The 25,292-nt window shown below is 40.7% G+C and overlaps 1 protein-coding gene across 1 annotated transcript in view; it reads left to right on the forward strand.

Moving 5' to 3' along the window:
- Nucleotides 1–25,067, forward strand: part of slco5a1 (solute carrier organic anion transporter family member 5A1) — a 37,519-nt gene extending 12,452 nt beyond the window's left edge. The window contains exons 3-10 of the mRNA XM_014992718.2: nucleotides 9,277–9,409; nucleotides 9,536–9,753; nucleotides 14,693–14,857; nucleotides 17,598–17,796; nucleotides 20,750–20,909; nucleotides 21,065–21,306; nucleotides 21,381–21,445; nucleotides 23,045–25,067. Coding sequence (XP_014848204.2) covers nucleotides 9,277–9,409; nucleotides 9,536–9,753; nucleotides 14,693–14,857; nucleotides 17,598–17,796; nucleotides 20,750–20,909; nucleotides 21,065–21,306; nucleotides 21,381–21,445; nucleotides 23,045–23,502 — 1,640 coding nt within the window. The 3' untranslated portion in view covers nucleotides 23,503–25,067. The remainder of the gene's footprint in view (nucleotides 1–9,276; nucleotides 9,410–9,535; nucleotides 9,754–14,692; nucleotides 14,858–17,597; nucleotides 17,797–20,749; nucleotides 20,910–21,064; nucleotides 21,307–21,380; nucleotides 21,446–23,044) is intronic.
- The last annotated feature ends 225 nt before the right edge of the window (nucleotides 25,068–25,292 follow it).

A 25,292-nucleotide genomic window follows, 5' to 3' on the forward strand; every position in this document is an offset into this window, starting at 1 on the left:
GATTGACCATGCTTTGACTCAGAGGTTTATACTGTAAAGCCTCAAGGTAAAGGACTAGAAAGTCACTCAGGGATGCCAGGATGTTTGATCTGAAAGCCTCTTTGATGTTCAAGCAGTGCTAACAATGCCCGATTGAGCAATGGTCTGGGTCTGTACCCATCTGTTCTAACAGGACGACGGGGTTTTCCTCTGCATTATCCACTAAAACCTTCATCACATCCTGCGTCTTAGTGCATTTCTAGTACTGTGTTGTAGCCTCTTTTTCCTTCAGAAATGCATTGTTCCTCTGTTGCACAGATTTAATGCAACTGTGTTGGATGCATTCCTTAGAGCCCTTGATCATAAGTGACGTCGTTGACGCGCTACCATCAGTCATTTTCTACAAAATCCTCATGGCCTGTTCCGCCACGTTCAAAAGGAGGTCAGATGGGTTGAGATCTGTTCACTGTGGAGGCCATTTGGCTCCATAGTGAACTGGTTACATCAAGCGAACTTGATGTAACCAGTTGGAGATGATGTAAGCTTCATGACGCATTCTCCTGCTGGAAGTAGCCATTAGGATATGGGTATGCTGCGGTCATAAAAGAGCAGTCATGCTCAGCGACAACAGTCGGATCGGCAGTAGCGTTTACACAATGGTCAATTGTTTTCTAACTATTCAGTCACTTAAGTCTTTTTTCTTCACAATTTGTATTAACTAGCAATTTAGCAGGTGTACCTAATAAAGTGGCCATTGCATATGTCTTTTTTAAAATGAATTTCTACTATTTAAGGTCTTTAAAATACTCTAACACACAAGAGGAAAAATGCATTCATTAAACATCTTAAACTGATTCATGACATTCTGATGCATAATATCAACTGTTTCTTAAGATTGAACATTTTCAGATATAGTCAGAGTCCAGTACTGCTGTCTCTTCTGCATTTCGCCAGCAGAACATGTTTCTAATGTATGGCATTAATGTTGTTAAAAAAAAAAATACTATAATGTTCTGAAATGCACTTAGTTTTATCTGTAGTTTTTAAAACTAGCAAATACAGCTACAGTCTTCATTTAGAGAACTTAAGAGAAGTTTCTTGAAGAACTTGATGAACTTAGCATTTATCCCTGTTTTGATAGGACTTATTGACAATTCAGTTTGCAGCATAATTAGATAGTGGTTTCAGCTAGTCACCTGCTAATAATGGCCCAAGAAAACTACCATTTTCCCATCGTCTTCACCAGGTTCATACATTTTAGTTTCAGAGCTTTCAAAAACTGCATAGAATGTATCTATTCATTCTCTATCTAGAAAGATCAAAGTGTTTGTATGGTGCGCTGTTTGTAACTTAATATCCAAGTCAGTTTAATTTAATAAGCCTGGTGTTGAGTTGAATTGCTTGATTTGATAGAAGCTGAGTTTATTCTTCCTTCTCATTGTTTTCTCACTCATCTGCAGAGCCGCTGTAACCTGCTGGATCTTTAGTTTTTCTCTGGCCTCTATTTTGTACGCCTGTTATACTTTATTCCGTCTCACAACTTCCATATAGTTCACTTTCCCCCATGTGCATAGACCGTTTTCCCCATTATCCCTGGGATAATGAGTGTAAAGGTAAATTTACATTTCTGGTCATAAGAATTTGTATGTGAAGAGGACCGTCGGCGCAGCAAATTTGTTTGAAGACATGTTTGCTGCTGTGTATCGAAGAGTATTCTGAACCAGATTAATGTTTTTTTGCTGCCGTACCTTTGCTGTTGGCGTGTGAGAGGCCACAGTCCCCATGCATGCCCTCTGAGTTAAAGAATAAGGTTAGGACTTGTAAGAAGACACTGCCATGTCAGCAATTTGTCATGACAATGCTGTCATTCCCCCTTTTCGTAGTCTTTCTTTTTTGTCTTGCCTCATATGCATGGTGAGGTGAAGGGAGGACACACGACTGCAGCTATGCCCAGAACACAGGGATACAGTGAGGACTCTTGCTCTCTTTCCAACACCAGTAGCCGCATGGGTCATCTATCATACAGCTGTCACCTGTGGCCATGCTCTGCAAAGAGCCTCTGGCATTGGGCTGAATTCTCCAGTGCAGCAAATCAGAGTCCTAAAGTTTGTGCTGCCACTTTTCATTCAGCTGATGTTGTTGCATAAAGCAGAACAGCTTATTCGGGGTTTGTGCCCGTCACAGATCTGATGTGAAAATGGATTAACATCCCCAAAGGAGAATGAATAATGCTGCATACTGTACATGATAGTGTCATGGCTCTTGTGTTATTCTTTGGAGACGACGTTATTGCCTCTTCTTTTAGAAATTAAACAGCTTCTCTGTAATTCCCTGAAGATAAGTCTGAGGTCGCTGCATTGCTGTCTACCTTCCATTCCCAAGGTTTACTTGAAGGCTGACTAGGCTTTGTGGGGTAATAAGGAGGTGGAGTGGCGCATAATTCATTAAAACAGAGTCTGCAACCAAAGGCAGGAAACAAATTACAGAGCCAGTATTAAGCCTCCGCTGCACATATTGAAGGCTGACAACAGAAGAGATGTTAAAAATAAATAATGAACCAAGCACATTTACCATACAGTGCCTACAAGAGTATTTTATCTTTGAGCTTTTTTCTCACTTTCTTACATTTCATCTACAAGTTTTAATAAAACCTGATTAATTGTGAGGTGGAAGCAAACTGCTAAGTTTTCAATCAGCACAGGTCTTTCAAATATAAGCATTAATGCTAAGCCCTTTTTACTTCGATACCACGAAATAAAGTCCCATCCAACAACCTGTCTTTAGAAGTCACCTTATCAGTAAACTTATGTTTTATCGTGTAGAGGACGTTGAACTGCCTTATTGCTGAAATGAGTTATACTAATAGACTTAACTTGACCAAATCCAACAGAGTATCTGTGGCAAGACTTAAAAATTTGCTTTCCTGGCACTTTTTATCCAACCTGTGACTGACCCGTGTATTATTTTACTACTTCCCCTCAATTTTGTGCTCCTTTGTGCTGTTTCATCTCAAAATAGCGCAATTTATTTTTACAAGGTCACATAATCTTTGTACTTGCTGCTTTCTTTATCAATTCTATGTTGATTGGTGAGAAGAAGCCACCCAAATGTTTGGAGGTTGGGGGGAATGAGGGTGAATTTTTCACTGTAATGCAGCTTTAAATTCATGGATCTGATGGGCATATTGATAACTACAAAACCCAGTCAGAATATCAGTAGCAAAGCTTCAGTAGCTCTTCTCCTGCAAAGACTGCTACGCCAATTCTTTCAGTGTGTCCTTTTCTCTTTTTTTTTCCGCTCCTGCTGTTGCTGTCATTCATTCAGACAAGCTCAGAGTGAGTCAGTGCTGCTCGTCGAAGCAGAGCTCTTTCAGAGTGCGGAGGAGGCGAGGCAGAGACAACAGAGCAGCGCTGGTCCCTGAAGGTTAGATATAAGAGGGATGCTGCTGAGCAAGCTTTATCACTCAGTTACACAGCAGGATCAGTCACTACAGACTGCAGCTCTGCCTCTTGTTTCTGTGCTCAGATGTTTGTTTCATCACATCAGTTTCTCGTTTCTTTAGCTTTTCTCGCTTCGTGGCATCTTGTCTTAAATGTCGTTATCTTCTCCAGCCTCGCACTGGTATATTAATCATCGCACTGGAAATTGGGCTGAGCGATTCACTGCAACACCCTGCAATCATGTTCCTCTTTCATCCTGAACGTTGTCGCACACCCTTCCCTATTGTATGTGTGAAGATTATATCGGAGATTATATGCTCAGCCTTCGTGTGTATTTTGATCTGAAAATATTCTCTTCTACTTCTTAGTAACACTAAAATGACTTCCTTCACATTTGAATAGATCGCTAATGCACAGAGCAGGAATAACTTTCCCATATCGCCCACAGTAATGATATAGTGCTCTTTGAATGAAAGATCCATAAAAAGTCTTTAACGTTTTGTCCTTCAGAAGGTCTTTTGTGTAATTGTAAGCAGGACTGTGAGCGCCATGGGTTTTTTCATTGGCATGCACCCCCTGCTGCCCTGTGACGTCTCCCCTCCCACAGCCATGTGTGTCAGATTTTTGTGTGCGACGGAGCGCGTGCTGCTGCTGTGCCAGCATATTCCTCAATCCGATGGCTCTGTAGCTGGCCACCCCTTCAGGCCCGAACGCAGCTCTCCAAACCCAACCCCAATGATCCCCAAACTATTCCCCCTCGGTGCCAAGCGGGCAGGACAGAGCAAGGCTTAAGGCACAGTTTATGACCCCCCTTTTGTCCTCCAGTGGGGCAGAACGTTGTTAACATGATGGATGGAACGGCAAGATGGAGTTATGCAATCGTGCCGAAGGGCATAAAATATTGCCATCTCTGGCGGGAGGGAGTTTGGAGGGCAACCAAAGGACCATACGTTGTGCTTAACCTCTGCTTGGCAACCGACAGCGCTGATGCACCTGGTGTGTCTGACTCAGGCCAGAATGTGCAGAAAGGAAGTTGTTTTATGGCTTTTTAACAAAGAACGTATATCTAAGGGCTGGCCTCTGCTGTAAAAACGTTCATCTCAATCTGTCACTTTGTTTTATTTAGTTTGAAATTCAGTCTGGTTTAGTGCAAGAACAGCTGCACAGGTTGCTGCTTTAGCCCCATCCAGAGCTGAATTCAATCAGTTGAGTTTATTTGTATAGCACACTTCAGAAATAAGGGAGTTCAAAATGCTTTACCATCCTAAAGACACAAAAGTAAAAAGTAATTAAAATACACCCGGTCAATTGAGAAATGAGTAACAAACATAACATTTTGATTAACATCTTCAAAATGACCAATGCACATCAAAAATGTTGGTCAATTGATTGCAAAAATCAAAAACAGAAAATTAAGTGGCAAATATTTCCTGCCATCACATCCCAATGTTTTCCAATTGGTGTCCATGTCCAGTTGTGACTGGGGTAGAGGCAAAGCAAAACCCTGGACATGCAAACAACCATCCACACACTGGTATGTGCAGTCAATAATGATAATTATAGATAGAGACATTACTTCCCTGAGTGTAAATAAAAGAAGGACAATTATTTGGTCTTCACTTTTCAAAATACATCTTATATCAAAAGTTAACACAATTATCATATCGGTTGGTATTAATAACTGTTAATTTCGACCTATGCTTTCCGCATAGCATTGGTTTCCAACCCTGGTACTCAAGTACCCCTGCCCTGCATGGATTAAGTGTCTCCTTTCTTTCACTCAACTGAACTTAAATGAATGGGTGATTAACTTCTGCATCACTTGATGGCTGTAGAGGAGGTCATACGAACATTTGAATCAGGTGTGCTGGAACAGAAACCCATCTAAAACATGCAGGGTGGGGTTTCTTGAGGGCCGGGATCGGGAATCATTGCCCTTAAGAATTCAGATTCCTACCTTGACTGACATTTTCAAAAGACTGACAAATTCAGCTCATGTCACGAGAGGATGAAAGCTCAAAAGAGTAATAGAGAATAATTTGGCTGTGATCAGATGCATGTAAGAGGGGGATGAATACTTTTCATGAGTGCCAGTTTTTATGGGACAAGAGTGTGTGGGGAATCTGGTGTGACTCTGTTTTTGATCAATTCAGCAAGAAGGTTCAAGGGGAAGCACATTCAGCTGATAACACACACTCTTGCCTCCTTATCTACTCACACACTTAAGGCACATGTACCAGAAAGCATGAGAAACCGATTGTCCAGAACAGTGTCCGGACAATCATAACGTGTCAGTAATTATCATATCGGGACAGGAATAAATTGTCATCACATGAACTAATTCTTCTGGTTTTGTTGACACATCATTGTAAAGAACATGCTCTCACTGTGAAATGTGCTGAAATCGAGCCCTTAAGTGACCCGTTTCTGATCAGTCCCTATTGTTTTAATAAACTAGCTACGGAGAAGAATTAGCTGACTCGCATTTTCCTTAAATAAATATGTTTTAAAGCATAACAAGAATCTAAGCTCAGTTAAAGTTTGACCTTTCTAAGTCTTTTAGATTTTCATCTAAAGATGGCTAAATGCAATCCAGATTCCTCAGAAAATGTTATTTGAATTTGAATTAAGGTCAAATAAGCATTGAGCCTGATATCAACTTGGTGTCAAATCCACTACTACGGACTTTGATGCAGTCTGCTGAAATATTTTTACTTCTTACACTGTATGCAAAATATGGAGCACTACCTACTTGGTGTCTAAACATGTTAAAAGTAATAGAAAGTTCAGCAGCTGTGACATCACCTCTGCTTTGCTGCCCTTGGCAGAGAGCCATATTGCCTGCAGGAAAAGCTGACATTGGCAAAGAATGTTGATCTACCTCTTGCAGGTTGCAGGTTGTGTATGGTGCATTCACTAATTAAGCATTTCAAGTTTACAAAAGAAGCTGAAAATGGGTTTTAAAACCTCTTTGAAATTGCATTTCAAATGTTTCTTCAATTTCTGCTCCATGCCAAAAAGGCAGCACTTGTATTTAGTTAGCTATGAGCAGCATGTCTGCTAAGAAGCCAAATACAGGCCAACTACCATAACGGAGAGCTCTGACAATATTAACATTATGTGCAATGAGTACATGAAAACTACTACTTAATCTAGCAGATATTTTTGCATAAATAAAATGTTGCAAAACTTTGATAATTTAGTGCCTTTATCATACTGCCTCAATCTAATTTTAATACTCATCTTAGAAGTCAAACCATTTAATTCAGTTAAAATTACATTTACTCTCATCTACCATCATATTTAAATTAAGCACTAAAGTTCAGTCATCTTTTATATGTCCGCTCTTTAATGAGGTTTAATTTGTAACAAAGCGCCAAAGCTTGATTCACCCGTTTAAGTTTTGTGGAGCTCATTTCTAATTTCAAAGATGGAGGTGATAAGAGCCGACCTATTGTTGTCCTTGGCAGCTTTAATTTATTGTTTATTGTCTCTGGGAGGTAATATCCTGTTACTGTGTGAGGGGCTTTCACTGCTGCAGTGAATTGAGTCTCCAGGCGGCAGGATATGAGAAACGGCACCATGAAAAGAGTTGAAAAAGATATGAGATAAGTGAGGAAAGAAAAGAAAGAAGGATGGGGAATCTGCTTTTTTGTTGTTGTTTTGTTAGAGACTTGAAGAAAAGACTTCAGTCAAAGGAAATATTTAATGTTATAAATTGCATCATTTGCACGCATCTTGCGTTTGAACCCATTGTTGGGTTCTGATGTTTAGACCCATGTCTGTTTGTCTGTTTTCTACCGACATGGGGAAGTGATTTCATTAGACCTGATAAGGATTTGTGCTTTGTTTAAGCCCTTTCTGCAAGATAGGAGGATGCATTCTGCTTTTGGATGGTGACAACCTACAGAAGAAGAGAGGCTAGTAACCTGTGTTGGGTTAAAGATATGACGGTAGAAGCATTCGGATGGCAGCGGAGAGTTTCTATTTCAAGCTTCAGCAAACTTACTTGTTGGAAAAGGAGAGGATGCATGTGTGTACGCCTGCACTCCTTATGTAATCCGTCTGAGAGGATGTGTTCTTTTTTGTCTCAGGAGAGATTAGACATTTAAGTGCTGGTTTGGACACAACCACTGGCAGCCGGACACGTGCCGAAGCATGCCGTTTGGAGTTTTGATGCCTCCATCTTAGAAATAAACCCTTTTACACAAGAGCAGCAGCATTTTGTTGAGGTTGCACGTGTGACTGTGGGAGGCAAGTGGCAGAAGGCTGCGGTTTTGCAGCTATTTTCTAAAGTGGAAGATATATTTACTGTGTTTTGTGTGTGGGTGAGACTGAAGTATTTAACAGCATATGTGCACACAAACCGTAATCAAAAAGTGCTAATCCATTCCCCTCAGCTGCATGCATTCCCTACGTCCTGCCATGTTCCTGGTGTAATTATAGAAGGTTTGCCTTCAGATTCCCACTGGAATACAACTTTGATGTCCTCCCCCCCTCCTTCCTTCCCCGCTGGATGTCCGCAGGAGATTTTTCCACCTGCCCAACTAAGGTTATCTAAATTTAATGAGTTTTCCCTCTCACTTTGGCACATGACAAAGCATTTGGCTCACCTTGCTGAGGGTCCAAGACCCCAAGAGGGTTAATGTTTCACTCCATAATTGCGCTGCGGTTTCTGCAGGTATGCCGCTCCAGGTTGACATGAGATCTCTCAAGCCTCCGGGTCAGTTGTCGCACACACAAGCTGTGGAAAATGACCTCTGGAGGTGATGGAGCGTTCCCTTCACTCCCAGAACAGGTGCTCAGAAAAAGGAGGATGATAAATCAGAGTTAATGAACAACTCTCCAGAGGTTCGACTTCAACAGACACATGAAACAGAGGGTTGTTAAAGCATCAATGAGGAAAATTTGCAGCTGTCTTAATTGTGGCAGCAAAGATTCTGTTCTCATCTTTGTTTAAATCTCTGACTTTATAAAAATAAATCAATAGTTTTATGAATACACTGAAGATTTTAAGATCAGGTTTCAATTGCAATGGCAGGAAAATCCAAACCCTCGTGGTGCTTTCAGTTGTTTTAATAATCTTCTTTTTTTTCTTTTTTGGGCTTTCTTTTAATATTTTGAAGAATTTATTATACAGTACTTTAATCAAATCTGCTTTCAAATATACTCAAATGATAGTTTTAAACAAAAATACCCATAGTCTCACACACAGAGATCATTATACAAAGAAGCTATGATGTTCAGCACTAACTTATTAGAATCTTAAAGAAATACTATTTCAGTTCAACTGTGGCTCTATTATTAATGCATTTCATGCTTGTCTCAATATAAATGTGTCCTGATGATAACATTGAAAATTGTCCATCTGCGTTTGGTGGGAAGAACCGGGATTGTTGTTTTCAAGGAACAATAATTTTTGTTTTGTATATTTTGAAAAGCAAATAATTGTTGTGCAGACTTCATAAAATTAAACAAGCAGATAATGGATTCAAATTGATTAGCCAGCTGTGGTTTATGACCATCTTTTGTTAACATTAACACTGCGGACATACAAATGAGCAGAAATCTTGCTTGGGGTGCAAATGGCGTGACAACTTTCTTTTTCTTACAAAATATTACAGGAAAAATCTCAGTTACCGTTTGTTTTTTTCTTTTTTTTCTTTTGCTTTCATTCAAAGCAGCTGCTTATCCCACTTATAGTGAAATTGAGTAACATTTAGGCTGTATAACCTTGTTAAAACATCCACACTTGAGATTACAGTGTTGGCACAACCAGGAGATGGTTGTGTCTCGTTTACTGATGAGTCCTGGTTTTATGGTTGTTCCTAACTGGTTTCATATGCGTCTCTTTTAGCCATCATGTATGTTATGGGAGCCCTGGGACCTGCTGCCGGCTACCTGCTGGGTGGCGTCCTAATCGGCTTCTACGTCGACCCCAAAACTGTGGTGAACATTGACCAGAATGACCCGCGCTTCGTTGGCAACTGGTAAACATGCACTTACTCCTCTATGCTGTTTCCACCTCAATATTGACAGGATGTACACACACTGCAATGGAAAATATTTCACCCTTTTGAAAGCATCTTATTGCTTTTTTGTCTTTTTTTTTTAAGGTGGAGTGGCTTCCTCCTCTGTTCCATTGCCATGCTTCTGGTCATTTTCCCCATGTTTGCCTTCCCCAAAAAGCTGCCTCCACGCCATAAGAGAAAGAAGAAGAAAAAGATGAGTTCGTTGGGTGACGTGTCCAGCGACGATGATGTGAAGAAGGAAAAGTCTAGTAGCAAAGACCAAAATGTGTCCTCCTCTATGGGATTTGGAAAAGACATCAAAGGTGAGGGAGGGAGGATTTCACCTTGAGGTTTTTGAGTGTTAGAAGAATCTTGCAGAGTTTAGCTAAAAACAAACAATAAGTCAGGCTTTAGGCTGCACATGTCCAGTCTGACTGGGCTTGATTTTTCTTTTCCCGGGGAACAATTAATGAAAATGTCGGCCTGAAAAGCTGGTAGAAAGAGAACTCAGTACTGAAATTGTAGCTGAAGGTGATTCTAAGAAAAAAAAAATATCCAGAGGGGAGGAATAGAGATGCATCCCGTATCTTTGATTTTTTTAATAAGAAAACAACAAAACCATTCATCATTTTCCTTCCACCTCCCAATTATACATCACACTGTTCCATCACATAAAATCCCAATGAAATACATTGAAGCATTTAATAGTTTTGACTTCAAAGTGCCGCAAAATGAACTGTGAGATGTTGATGAGCGAACAGGCTTTAATCCAATCAATGTTGAGACTTAGACATCTGATCCAATAATGGAAGCTTTATTGAGATCTCCTGTAAATATTGTATTGATGGATGTGCAGCGGTGGTAAACATTGGATTTTGTTGGAAACGTTGTAGAAATTTTTAATGTCCTCGCTGAGCCAGGAAACACCCGGTATTCCCCGGATACGCTTCGTCCTGCTGTAGTGTTTTCCAGATTCCCTCCTGTCTCTCTCTCTCTTTTTTTTTTTTTTTTGCTCTTGTTCTGTTTCGCTTTTAAATGAGCTCCCAGGGGACATCGCACTCTGCACCGCATAGGCTTTGGTGTAGCTCAGCTGAAACACAACCGCTGGTGTTTGCCATCACTCACTCCGATTCTGTGCAAACTCAAACATGTACTTAGCATGGTTGCTCACTCTCAAATTAATGCTTATGTGCACAGCTGGGGCAGTCAAAACAGCGCTTTGTTTCGGTGATGCATCCAGCGCAGGCCGGGAGCGAGCTGCAGGCCTGCCGGATCGCTGCTCCCTCAGCTGCGGTTTTATTTGTCTCAGCAGGATGTTCGGGACTGCTGTGCAAACTGGGGCCAGTTTCGCAGACTCAGGCGCTTCGCGGCGTAGATCCCGAATGTATTTTGGTACAGTACGTGTCCTTCTGTCGAGGTGTGCTTGTTTGTCTGTTGCACAAATTCAGCATTTTTATGTGAAAGGTATGCTGCACCCCCCCCCTTTTTTTTTTCTTCGCCCTTCACATCACAAGCAAACGCTGAAAACAAAATGCCAACACTCAGTGTTTTTCCATAATGCACATCAGAGGGACAAAATTTTGATCATGGAATGTTCCAGACCTTGATCCATTGTTATGAGAAAGCAATTTTCCCCTAGAAGGTTGGGAGGCATTGCAAAAATGTCTACTGACACAGTGTATCATATTTACATTTCACTACGTGATTAGTTATGTTACGAATTTGTTCAGGAATGCACATACACAGTTTTCAGCTGGTATGTTGCTCCACTCCGCTATTTGCTGTGTGACTTGCTTCCATACGAAAATTCATCTTCAAGATCAAATTGATATTTGTTGCTGAATGTTTCAAAGGAACAGGAGTTCATCTGGAGGCTAAACTAACTGTCACATGTTTACGGTCTAATAAGCAAAGTTGTTGGGCTTCAATAAATCAATCAATCAACCTTTTATTCACAGAGCACTTTACACACCCAAAGGGACCAAAGTGCTGCGCAAGGTTATAAAATAAAGCGTAGTCAATAAGAAACAAACACCAAGTCAGATAAGAGACAGAAAATAAATAACAATAAATCATTAATAAGAATGACTTGTCTTCATAAAAATAGCAGGGATCTCTGGGTTCCTGTCGCCCTCTGTTTGCGTTGTTGCAGAGTCTAACCCTAACCCTCAGCAACTCAACGATCTTTTAATGGCTTTTCATTTTTAATGGCAAAAATTGCTATGAACATTGTAATTAGCTTTTCTTCGTTAGGGAGAATTTATCTCAATGGTCTTCCTTTTTACAGTTGCTATAAAGATCAGCTGTTTCATTCCCGCCTCTTAGTGGAGCCGTGCAATATGGCTCCCGATGTTTCTCCTGTTTGGAGATACTACTTTTAGTTTTGCATAACCTGAATATAATTTCCGTTTGGTGCCAACAGGGCTGTGTGTGTGTCCCATCGCGTGACCTCGTGTGTTCAGAATAAATTGTTTTGGTGTTACACTTGAGCAAGCCCATAAATTAAAATTAAGATCGCCCCCTTTTAGTATAGTCAGCATCATCCATGACAGTCTCCATGCATCAAAATTGGATTTTATCCTCCAGCTCCTCTACCACACAACTAATGTAAGTCGGCACTTTGGTGACGCTGATAATTGCAATTTTTTTTAATCTAAATTTCTAAATGAGTTTTGCAGCTATGTCTTATTCTTTAAAATGATTATTTAAGCAGTGTATAATAAACTTCTCAAAATGTTAATGGAAAACACAAAGGCATTAAAAAACAGTAGGAAGATTAGTGAAAATATTGAAAATCACAAACAATTAAAAGCCGGTGAGATCAAATCGGCCTAAAGCTGTTTTTTATTACTCAAGGCATGATTGAAAGACAGCAGGAGGCTGTTTGTAATAAGTATCACAATGTGGCATTTAGCAGCAGGGTAAAAAGAGCGTTCGCAAGAAAGGTTGACTGTTTGTCATAGTGGTGATATGCAGTAACGGCTGCCTAGAGTTGAATTAGAAACCACCGATTCAGATAGAAAAGCTCACAGAGTGAGTGAGCAATCAAACAAAAGTCAACAAAAAAGCGATTTGCTGATCTAATGCAAGCAAGTGATCTGTCTGATTGAGGAACAGCTGCTGTGGACCCCGGCAGGACGAGGCCATCTGTCCCCGACTCCAGACAGGATTACGTCCTGGCTCCCAGGAATGAAATAATTAGCATCACTATTTTATTCTTACCTTTGATCTGGGATCACGGACGCATGCTTCTAATATTCTCCCCCCACCCACCATGAGTCCTGCTGAATTAGAGCTGGGCCGGTTAAATCCCAAATCAAGGCGTCTTGTCATGCTGTTCAACTGGTCAGCTTTCCTAATAATCTTTAATGAAAGACACTTAATCCGCCTCTCATTTTGTGACTTTTTTTTATTCCTAGCTGGCTTTGTTGCTTTTAATGTGACCGGTTCATGACTTAATCTTCAAGTTGTGCCCCCCTCCCCCACCTCTACGGTTTAAAATCTTTATTCTGACAAAACCAGAAGGCTTCTAGTCGATTGACTAATAAATGTACATGACTGTGTCCTTACTTTGTAAATTTGTAAGGACACAGTAAGGTTCAGCTGGCATTTGCAGAAACTAAGAAAATGTATTTTTCTAGAAAGCGCGCCCAAAAATCGATTGCTGTTTAACAAGAAATGTTAAATATTATTTTAAATTTAAGTACCTGTGTGGACTGAACTATTAATTAAAATTAATCTGTATCAATGGATCATGATTTAAGTTTACGTATCAGCCAGAGGGACGAGAAAAATAATCTGTTGATTACCAGCAAATGCTTGAAGTAAATGTAAAAGAATAATAATTTTTTGCTTGATAGTCCGATATGCTGCAAGGTATGCTCACACGCTACTTGATGTCTTTCAGCCGTGATTTTCACAGTTTGGCTGCTGATAAAATGAGTAATCAGCAGAATGTGGACCAAACTCTTTGATAAAGGCTTTTGCAGGAGCAGCGGCACTAATGAGCTACACAGACCTGCGTGTTTTACATAACCGGATAATCCAGTCTCTCCTAAAATCCTGTTGCACATTATTGATTAAATTATTACCCCTGCCAGTGGGGATTGTTGGGTCTTTTGTTTGCAGGATAAGATAATAATAATTAAAAAAAAGACAAACTTTGAAAATGGTTTTATTCTGAAATTCAAACACAAAGGTAAAGTTCTATAATTTGTGACGAATGCCTAGATGTTTTTGTTATGACCAGCTACTCTATGGAAAGGAAGCTGTAGAAGCACCCTGGACGATGCAATCTAAGTTATATTTGCACATGAATAAGGTAAGTCAGGTGAGAGATGGCAGCCTGATGTTTTGAGTAGGCATCCCCAGATTGTTCCTGATGCAGGGAGATTATGTTCATGTGCTTTCTGCAGAACTGGACTGCAGTTTATCCTGCCCCAAAGTGTCGGATAATTTCTTGGATTTTAATTGGTTGGATGTTGGCAGACAGAGGGACTTCCCCAGGGTGCCATTTATGTGAGAATCATGACTCAGTTGCTGCACTTTTTATGTTTGTAAGTGTAAAAGATGTTAAAAATGCTGAAAACAATGAAACAATGCCTTTCTACTTTGCCGCTTTATGCTGCTTTGTTCGGTCTACCTCATGATTTCTCAATGTAATAGACTGTGACAAAAAATTAAGGTTATGACTACATTTGCATGGCACTGAATATTTGCTTGTGTCCTTTCAGGGTAGCTCTGTCCTTGAATGAAGCTTTTTATTTTGGGGAACAAAGTCAAAATTTATCAATCCGCTAAACTCATCTTTTTCTGAAAGTGTGGTAGATGTCTGATGACAACTTCTGTTTCGCAGACACATAAAAATGCGGAACTAAGTTGTTTTTTTGTTTTTTTTTTACACCTAAATCATTGGGAATTTATGTGTTCAAGTCCTGCTTATCCTTCTGTAGTCATCCATGAAACAAGGTGCTCATCTAATTTAATGAGACATGGCTGAATGCATCTTTTGAATGAGAGAAAAAGCACAAGTTGTTTCAAACACTTTTATGTGTTAATACTTCCCTGTTATTTCAGTAAGTTTTGATTGTATAAGTGTTGCTTAAGTTGTAAACTTAGATTTTTTTTTACCCATATCTGTAACCTTTCCAGCCATTTTGCTTATCAAGTCGTTTTTAACGGTTTGGGGGGGGAAACTTGCTGAATGGGCTTAATTGCAGTCTGACACTAACGATGGAGTCTTTCTTGCATATCACCCCCCAGACCTCCCCAAAGCCGCTTTGAGGATCCTCAGCAACATGACGTTTCTGTTCGTCAGCCTGTCCTACACCGCTGAGTGTGCCATCGTCACGGCCTTCATCACCTTCATTCCCAAATTTATCGAGTCACAGTTTGGCATTCCCGCCTCCAAAGCCAGTATCTACACAGGTATGCTAGCTTTCCATTTCAGTTTTTTTTTTTTTTTTTTTTTCTTTTTTCTTTTTTACTGTGAAATTTTATTAGATTATATCAAAAAGTCAAGACCACACTCCACGCTTTGCTCTGCTTTCAGTTTGTGTACAGCATCCGGCATGTGGTGTGAAGAAGAATAGAAACTGGTGTAATCCCCCAGCTGAGCTGGCATTGCCAACATGCAACTTATCTGGTAGCAGGATTACTACAGTAGGCAGCGACTGGAGATGTAATTATAGCTTAAAAGCAGAAACAGTTAGTTACTTTGTGTGTATCCAGGCATACAAACGGTGTATGCTGGTTGACATACGGCTTCTTTAACGCACACAGGAGAAATACACACGATACCTCATTCCATCTGACTGTTGCCAGGATACGCAGGGTAAGGGCAGTTGGGTGGTGCTGTTGCCATGGCTACCCAAACGCTGCCAAGCTGCTCGAATGTGATGATGGTTGGAGATGAGGAGACAGAAGAGGGCACTTCTGCTGACGGGAGTGCTGTGCTTCCGTTGAGTCCCAGGTGTAAAGACTCTCTGACGATGGAGATTAGTTTTTAATGCTTTTTTCTTTTAAATTATTGTTATTTGACCTTTATTTATACTGGCTGTCTCATTGAGATCCAAGATCTAATTTACAAGAGAGACCTGTTTTGATAAAACAAACCAAAAATATTACAAACACAGCAACAATACTAACAATTAAGAATTTTGACTCAATTAAATTAGCCAGCAAAATATGAGCTAAAAACAAGAGGAAGTTTCACAAGATGATTTCTCATATAGTTAGCAAGGTTTGGATTTGATGTCATTTTGTCAAATCTGAATCAATGTTAGTGTAGTAGTGTATTCAAATTTACGTCTGACATTTTGAGAGCTGAATGTCAAATATTATCAGATAAATCAGGGCTTAATATGTTTTATTGTTTATGAACCGAAAAGCAGAAAATGTTGTTGTGTTGTTATGCTATGTTGGAGCCATTTTGTCATAAATCATCCTCCAGATTGTTATGGTTACAGGAGTCAAAATTAATTAAATCAACCAACCAAACATTGCATTCCAGCAGTCTTTTGCTATTTCAATATTGAATTCAATGCAACCATAGTAGAAATAAATCGCTTAAACATGTGTATAGAAAACAATGCTTAATACATTTACCCAGTTAGATAACTTTATGAGACGATTTGTGAGGAAAGAACAAGTAAGCAGTGGTAAAGTTACTTAATTTAAAAAAAAAAAAAATGTATTGCATTAAAACGTTTAACCAAACAGATATTACATCAGCCTCTAACATGACAGCTAAATGAGTCTTCTCTATAAGCTTTTGGTCTTGCAGTTATATCTTGTTGGGTGATGCGGGATTCAAAGATGAGGTCGGGAAAACAAATATTTTCTTGTCGTAGCCTCTCAGCAAGAAAGGGATCTGTGCTCTGACTTGGAAGATATAGAAACGGGATCTTATAAATCTGAAAAATGGGACATCGGGCAAAATTGAAAAATACAATCCAACACCAAATCCATCAAAACTAAATACAATTGAGTTCAATAAATTACCTCCTTGTTAAGTATGTATATATTTTCTTTCAGATCTTCTTGTGACACAGATTTGTTTCAGAGCATCAAACTGATTTTGATAACAGACAAAGACAAGCTGAGGAGGCACAAAATGAGTTTTCAAATGCTGTTCTCATTCAACCAACCTGGCCTTGTGGAAAACAGTATTTGCCTCTAATGTTAAATCATGGGAAGTATTTTTCGCAGGTCTGTAGCTACAATAAGTAGATCTGTAACTTACAGAACATTTTCACCTCAGCTGCTGTACATCTGTAATGCAATCTTTTGCACACAAAAAAAGGTTCTGTCCCTTTAATGTCAGCCAATCTTTTAATCCAGATACGATAGTTAAGTTGCACATGCAGCATGTAATGCCACATAACACAGCTTGTGCGTGCGTGTGTGTGTGTATGTGGGCTTTAGAGTGTGAATGTATAATCTTGCAGAAAACAGATGGTTTTAGCACAGAAACATGCACTTAAATGATGATAAGCCACTGTAATCTGTTGGCTGGCTGTCACTGAGCGTGCTCCGTCTTTGTCTCTTGTCCTAGCACACACTGATACAAGGAGGAAGCAGATGACATTTCTTTGTACTTTTATAATGACTATGTTGATATTCTCTCTGAGAGCCGCCCTCCTCCTCCTCCTCCTCCTCTTCTTACTTACCCAGTCTTTGTCACCCCGCTGTGAAAGCCTTTCGGTCTCACTTCAGAGCTGCCTGGAAATTCTGCATGATGACACTTAATGCTCCCTACATCTCCCTAGTAGTATTTTGTTTTCTCATGCTGTCAGTGTTACTGGCTCGAGCGGACTTGACGCACGTGTCACGGCCCGAAATGGCTCGCCGACGGCCTGCAGTGTTCCAGTAATGCTGCTTCTGGTCATTTATTCATAGCTTAATAGAGGCTGACATTTCTGAATCCAGCACACATTCAGCAACAAAACACCACTGTTTTTTGTTTTTTTTAATATATATATATAGACAGGCTTGAAAAGCTCACATTGTATTCCCAGGAGTGCGTCCTAATTAAAGCGTTGTTCATAACAAGCACTTATGTGGCCGTGCTTCACAGTAATCATTCCGGCGCTAACACGTCCGGGGTTGGTCTCTGCAACCCTTCCCACCATCTCACAGGTTATGTCCGCTCTCTGTCGTCTGGCAGGTTTGATCATCGTGCCCAGCGCCGGCGTGGGCATCGTCCTCGGCGGCTACATCATCAAGAAGCTGAAGCTCGGCGCGAGGGAGTCGGCAAAGCTGGCCATGATCTGCAGCGGAGTGTCGCTGCTCTGCTTTTCGACGCTTTTCATCGTCGGCTGCGAGAGCATCAATCTAGGAGGCATCAACATCCCCTACACAACCGGGTGAGGAAACATTCATGGTTCCTAAAACTAGTAACCATCTGCAGTGCCTTGCAAAAAAAAAAAAAAAGCATTTGTAGCCCTTTCAGCTTTTTTTTAATATTTTGTGTACAAAAAAAAAAAAAAAAAAAAAACCTGCCATGAAGTTTTGTATTTTGTATTTAAAAATGAAGATGAAGAACAAAGAACTGGTAAAGTTTGATATTTCTGCCTGAAAAATAGGCAGACACCTTGGGAAAAGTTTGAGGGAGTATCAAGGCTTTAGCAGTGCGCTGCATGTTCACACCTGAACATGCAGTAAAGGTGCACTTGCTGCAGCGCAATCAGGGTTCACAGCTTTGGGTTCTGAGCGAAATAAACAGCGTGGATCCCGTTATCGGAGCGACGCATCCAAAGATGAATCAGAAGCCGGTGTGGGCTTGTGTTGCTGCCACCGTTCCATCATCCTCATGCGTTATGGCATTGTGTTGCAGCGTGAAGGAATAATTAGCAACACTTGCATCTGCTCTCTTGTCCCGATGAATCACTTTGCCACCTCTATTTCTGAAAGCGCCGTCGGCGGCGGAGCTTACGGGCAGCCACGCGACGTGCCAGACCCCGTAGCCAACGGAAACACGGGAGGGGGGGCACCTTTCACCCGCCGACCTTGAAATAACGTTACATTTTTACTGTAAATACAGGTGTACTCTCGTCTGATTTTAACCATATTAAAATTCATTTTTTGGACCTTTATCAGTCACTTCCCATATTAGTCTAATCATACTAAGCAAGGGGCAAGTTAAGAGATATATGGAGCTTGTGGTAAGATAAAGCATGCAGAGATCTTGCTTTACCTTTGGATGTCTGAATGAATAATTTACGTTCTTTTGGTTTCTAAACATTTGATTTCTGAAATATTTAAGGGAGGTTAAAGGAGGTTTTCGAGAAAGAATGCTGCCTGCCAGCCTGCACGAGTAGCAGTTTGTTACAGAAGCATGGCTAAGTCAGCCAGGCCTCTGCGAAATTCTCCCCCTATTAAAAGCAAGTTATTCAAAGAGACTTTAATAACCTTTGCGTCTGTTCAAATCCCATAACTGATAAGTTAATAAGGTTGCCGTTTCTTGTGCGGAGCTCATGTTTACGGAGGGCCCACAGAGCTGTCAGAATGCCTCATTATTCACAGCGCCGGTCAGTAGTCGTGAGCAGCACAGATGGGAGGAATATTTCAGCAAACTTTCCTAGTCCAGACGTGACTCTGCTTCACCAACAGGGTGATGAGAAACGACAGGGCCAGCAGGCATGTAAGGTTGCATAACGGTCTTAAGTGGTTGTTTTCACTGAGCTGCATAGTGTTCACGGCGCTGGGGACATGATTATGTATTTGAATTACACTTTATTAAAAACTGCAGCAGACTAAATCTCTGTTTACGAGAGCTTTGGTGCAGGTAGACCTGTTCCCGCTCGATGAAGCGTTTTCTCTCTTCACTGATGAAGACAGCCGCTCTCGTGGTTTCCTGTTGTGTGTGTGTGTAAAAACTTTCTAACAAGTGCTTTTAATTTCCTTGCATATTATCTGGATCAGATTTTGTTACCATAGTACTTTTTTTACTTGATTAGTTTAAGCAGTTTGTAGATAATTACTTTTGCTCAACTAATAGGTTGTTACATGTGATTTTTTTTTTTTTTTACAATTATTTTCTTTTTTTTTTTAGAGATGTTCTTCACAATACTGTCTATTATGTTAATCCAAGGAACTGGTCTCTCAGCTCTAAATGTACACTTGTGAATTATTACAGTAATATAATAATTTTTTTGTTACTTTTTCACTTTATTGCTTTTATGTTTTCCGGCTATGAAATGTTTACCTTTTCTTTTGCTTAGGTGATATTTTTCATATATATACTTTTATATTTTTGCTCATTTGTTTAGTTGATTCAAGGAATGTGTTGCAGTTAATTAAGTTTTTTTTACTTTTAGTGATTTTAAGAGTTGCTTTTTTGATTAGTTACATTTTATTATAGTCACAATTAATTTGTAACCATTTTTATGCTTTTGTTAAATACTTATCTCGGTGTCTCACTTTATTAGTTAATATTTAGGCTGATTCTACATAATTAGATTTTGTTTTTACTGTTTCTATACTTAAATGAATTATTAGATATGTGCATGTTTCTCTGCTCCTTTGAGAATTGACAAAAGATCGTGCAATTGTTTTTGTAGCAAAGCACCTTTCTCAGATTTGCTGTCAATGATTATAATATTGTGAATATCTCTGTTGGCATAATAAAAAAGGCCAGAAGTATTGATATTTTATGTGATGAGTTTAGAAATGTTTGTGATTTCAGTTTTTTTGATTCATTGTTTCCCGTCAGTGGTTGTGTTTTTAGGATGCGTCCTGGCCTGTTCCGCATTGCTCAGTAGGAAGCTTACCAGAGAAAACCCAATCCTCGCCTCTCCGCGTCTGGTTTTGACTAAACCAACGTTCCAGCTTTAGAGAAACTGTTCCCACACTGCCCAGCGAGCTGGACAATACGTGTCGCATCCTCCGCCCCTCCCCTCCACTCTTCAACCATGTAACGAGCTTGGAAAGGGGGGGGACATGGATTATTTGCTAATCCCGCATGCTCAATGATGGAATCAAAAGGATTTGACACAGCGCCTTAGCTAAAATACGTCTAGCCTTCCTGTTCTCTGTTGAAAATCTTATTCTCTCTCACTCTCTTCAGCATCCACGCTGAAGTGTTGTTGTCAGCCCCTCCCTTTTGAGCTTAGTGTAGGTTAAAGAAGTAGTCGCCCAATTATCTTCAGGGTTTTGGTTCTCACTGACCGTCCTCAATGAGGAAGTACATCTCAACCGGAAAATGGGACAATAAAATGCTAAATTTGCTTAGATCTGAGCCTGTATCTAAGCATGCGCCAGCCATGTTTTCTCCCGACCAGCCTTGATTTGTCGTCATTCTCGTTTGCCTCTTTTCAGTCCGACACTGACCATGACCCACAGGAACCTGACAGGCAGCTGCAATGTAAACTGTGGCTGCAGGATCCACGAGTACGCTCCGGTCTGCGGCTCTGACGGCATCACCTACTTCAACCCCTGCTTGGCTGGATGCAGCACCGTGGGCAATGACAGCACCGGGGTGAGGCCTTCCCATCTTTACGTTCCTTTTTGGACTCCAGTGACTTTATATAATGTCTAATAAAAAGCGACGTTTGTTCTGCACCATTCAGTACTGTTAACCCTACACATTTTAGTCGTCATTTCAAAAGTCTGGATCCCGTTTTCTGACCACAGACCAGGAACTACACGGACTGCGGCTGCGTTCAGAGCCGCCAGGTCATCACTCCGTCCTCCGGCGGCCAGGTCAACCAGCTCCAGCTGGTCATCGTCAAGACGTACCTGAACGAGAACGGGTTCGCCTTGTCGGGGAAGTGCGACCGCACCTGCAACACGCTCATCCCGTTCCTCATCTTCCTCTTCATCGTCACCCTCATCACGGCGTGCGCCCAGCCCTCGGCCATCATCGTGACGCTCAGGTGAGACGCCGTCTCTGGCGACTGTCGTCTGGTCGTCCTCCTGTCTTCACGTCTGCCTCTTGTTTTCCCTGCAGGTCTGTTGATGAACAGGAAAGGCCTTTTGCTCTCGGGATGCAGTTTGTTTTGCTCCGGACCCTCGGTTTGTACACAATGCTTCCTGTTATACATTAACTTTAAGAAAAAATGTAAAGTGCTTTGCATTAGTGCACTCTAAATGCATCTTTTAGGGAAAATGATTAAAATAATTAGGCTGAAAACAATCCACTGAGCTTCTGTGCAGGAGGTAATAAAAATCATTATGCTGCATAATTTTATTCTATAGCCGGCTTGGCAGCCTGCAGTGTTGGAGAGCAGGAATGCAGCTCCGTACCAAACCTCTGTGACCCTTTGTGCTGTTAGATGTAGACAAGCCCTCGGGGTGAGGGAGTTCTGCTGCAGCATGTCTCTGATCAGCTTTGTATCGCCATGCGAACGGAAAGCTGCCACGCCATGTCTCATAAACTTTGCACGATATGAACACTGGTGACCGGAGGGGGCGGGGGGGGGGTTGATTTCTGTGATCATACACTGCATAGCTGCAGGAATGGAATATAATTTTGGAAATTGATCTTTTGAAAGTCATAATCTGTGGCTGTGAAGTTTTTTTTTTTTTTCCTAAGCCTTTCAAGATATTTTATTAATAATTAACTTATTAATGTAGTTAACAGTAATGTATTCTGGCACTAAACCTTTAGTAGTTGACTTTATGTTTTCATCGACCTACTGTGCCAGTCAGTTACTTACCCAAATATTAAAGCGGTGAGACTAATTACAACAACATCAATTCACAAAAACCTTTAGAGAAATCCAACCTTTGAGTATATAAAAAAAAAAGGTGAACAAAATCCGTTTTTGGCCCCCACCCGTACTGCCATAGCCCTTTTTAAAGGTTTTCTGTAACATTTCATGAGGTTGAAGCATACAGTGAGGGATCTTTAATTATTCAGCTTTGCAAAATCTGGATCATTCTTTTTTTTTTTTTTCTCCCCTCTTCAGCTCATCACACAGCTTTTCTGCAGGGATTTAGGTCTGAGATTGCCACCAGAAAAGCTTAATTTCATTTGATGAACCACATCTGTGTTGATTTGGCCATATATAGTAGATAATTTCCCAACTGTAAGACCCAATAATGACCCATTGTGAATCCACCAGATTTTCTTTAAAATCACCTGGCATTTTAAAGAGCAATTTTTCCAAATATTCATCCTTTGCCTCAAAACAAACCCACCTGGAGTGTTTGCTGCCAAAAAGCTCAATGCTCATCTAAAATTGGTTTTAATTACATAGTAAAACACTGTACTTATTACTGCATAAGCCGCTGGTAAATATTTTGTAACTTAGGCACTGTTGAACAGTAATTTATATATAATTATGCTCTAAATTTAGACATAATTATGCAGTAGTGCACTGTAACGTAGTAGGTGCAAACTTACTTGGTAATTAACCACCGTCACGGTTGGTACATATTGGGTAATTTATACACTGTTAAGCAATAATTTGTCGGTAATTATTCTCTAAAATTGGTCTTAATTACATAGTAAAACACTGTAACTCATTAGGTACTTACTTGGTAATTACATTCCAAATTTGGGACTGTAAAAGAGAGGCTTACCAAAGAAATGTTTATCAGACCAAAGTTAAATTTCGATTCATTTGTGCTATGAAAATTTCATCAACTCAAGTCTCTCCCCTTCCTCAGCCTACATCCCCACGCCCATCTACTTTGGCGCCGTGATCGACACCACCTGCATGCTGTGGCAGCAGGACTGCGGCGTCCACGGCTCCTGCTGGGAGTACGACGTTACCTCATTCCGCTTCGTGTACTTCGGCCTGGCCGCCAGCCTCAAGTTCGTCGGCTTCGTCTTCATCTTCCTCACCTGGTACTCGATCAAGCACAAGGAGGCGCAGGCCGAGCGCTGGCGCCAACACCTGCCTCCCCTGGGCACGGTCAGTGAGCTCGTGTGCCACGCCGGCGGCCGGAAGAGCCACGCCCGCACGCGCTCCTGCCCCGTGTTCATCCCGCCCCGGCCCGACGTGCCGGTGGCGATGCTGCTCGACCGCGGCCACAGCAGCCTGAGCTGCCCGGGCAACGGCCTCAAAGCAATACCTCCTCCCGTCTCGCTGCCGCGCCACCACAGAGGCTCCGCCCACGTCTGATCGATGGGGGGGCAGCGGGTTGTTCGTCGTGACACGTGCCTTTCCTGTTTTGTTGTTTCTGCACAACACGGCGTCTGCTTTACACAGGACCGACAAGTGCGCCCACCATACCGAAAGGGCTGGTCATCAATTCATGGGAGAAACTGAGCATATCATCAGCTGCAGCCACTCTGGATAGACGATGTAAGAACATTAAACTGGTGCTACTGTTAACAGACAGGGCATTATAACCTCTGTACGGCAGAAGAGTCATCAACACTGCGTCTAAAGCACAACAGACACTCTGTACTATGCAAAAATCGACATACTGCTCCTTTCCTCTCAATCCTTCACCACACACACCATGTGTTTTTTTTTCTTTTTTTAATTAATTTTTAACTAATTGTTTCTTCTAGATTCGAGCCTCCGTCTTGTCATGGTGGCTCCCACATCTTCAAATATGACAGAATTAGATTTTGTATTTTTGTTCACAAGTTTCTCAGATTTATTTCAGTGTCGTTTTCTCTTAACAGTGCCTCTCAGGCCGCCGCGGCCAGTCCAGTACGCAGGTCTGGCTGTCAGGGTTAATGTTAGCCTCAGAAGAATCCAAGATCGCCTTCACCAACTTAACCATGTAGCTTAAAGCAGATAAGCACCAATAGCACATCACTAAATTATACTATCCAAGCAAAAAAAACAAAAAACAAAGCAAAACAAAAAAAAAAGAAAACTAAACTACACAAAAGATTTCTCACAATGTGCTGAAGCTACTGTAAATCCTAAATATGTGAATGCAGGTTTGGAAAAAGTGGTATCATATTTGGCCTTGTATTTATAAAAGCTCCTCCATTCCAGTGGCCATCAAATGTACATAGTTGTTATTTAGCTGTCTAGACTTTTAAAGATTTATTGCAGCAGAGCATGACCCAAACTATCTAGAGAGGGAGTCAACCTTCTGTTTGGTGCCATCTAGTGGACAAAACCATTTTTTTCTGTGAGAAGCCTGTGAATGTCGACGGTTTCAGATCTTCTGTGTGTTTGAGAAATCATGGTTGCAAAAAGTTAAATTAAAAAATTCTCTAAAGTGAACTGTCCAGTTTTACTAAAACTTTTATTTGAAGACTACTAGGTGATCAGTTTTTTATTTTGTAGGAAAAGTAATTTTTTTGCAAAGAGGCAGCAGTGATTCTATTTTTGAGTCTATCCAGTCGGTCCAAAAGGTAAATTATATTACTTGGAAAGCCAGACTTTGTTTTGGTTTAAACAAAATTTTACATAATTTTTCTAATTATGTTTTGTTCTCTGAAATGCATTGAGAATTTGTCTGGCGCAAATTGTCTGGTTGAAGGCTCAAGTTTGTATTATTGTGGATCAATTTTTTTGAAGGTATCCATACATGGTCATTGTGTAAATAATGAAATCAAACAATACCTATTATAGAGCTCATTTATAGCTAGAAATGTATCAATGGACCGATCCATGACATTGTACTTCAAAGTTAGACAAAGCCAAAAAACAAAACAGTATTAAAAAAAAACAAAAAAACACTGAAGAGTATTATCCAAATAAAGAGTCATTACAGCTGTCAGTGATCAAAAAAGCCTGTCCCCGCTCTGTCAGGAGAGATTTTCTACTCTTCTTCTGTCCTCATCCAAATTTGACCTCGTTTAAATTTTTTCTCCCAGGGTAAAGTAAGATCTGATTGTGCAGCAGAAACAGAGTTCACCAGATTTCAGCAAAGAAGAGCAGAACATCCTGCAGCGATGGCGACAATGTTTGCACTGATGTCTGACATCCACAGACCACCTTCA

Source organism: Poecilia mexicana, unplaced genomic scaffold (assembly GCF_051168715.1).
Source record: "Poecilia mexicana isolate PSO_F unplaced genomic scaffold, ASM5116871v1 scaffold_20, whole genome shotgun sequence".
Taxonomy (NCBI): Eukaryota; Metazoa; Chordata; class Actinopteri; order Cyprinodontiformes; family Poeciliidae; genus Poecilia; species Poecilia mexicana.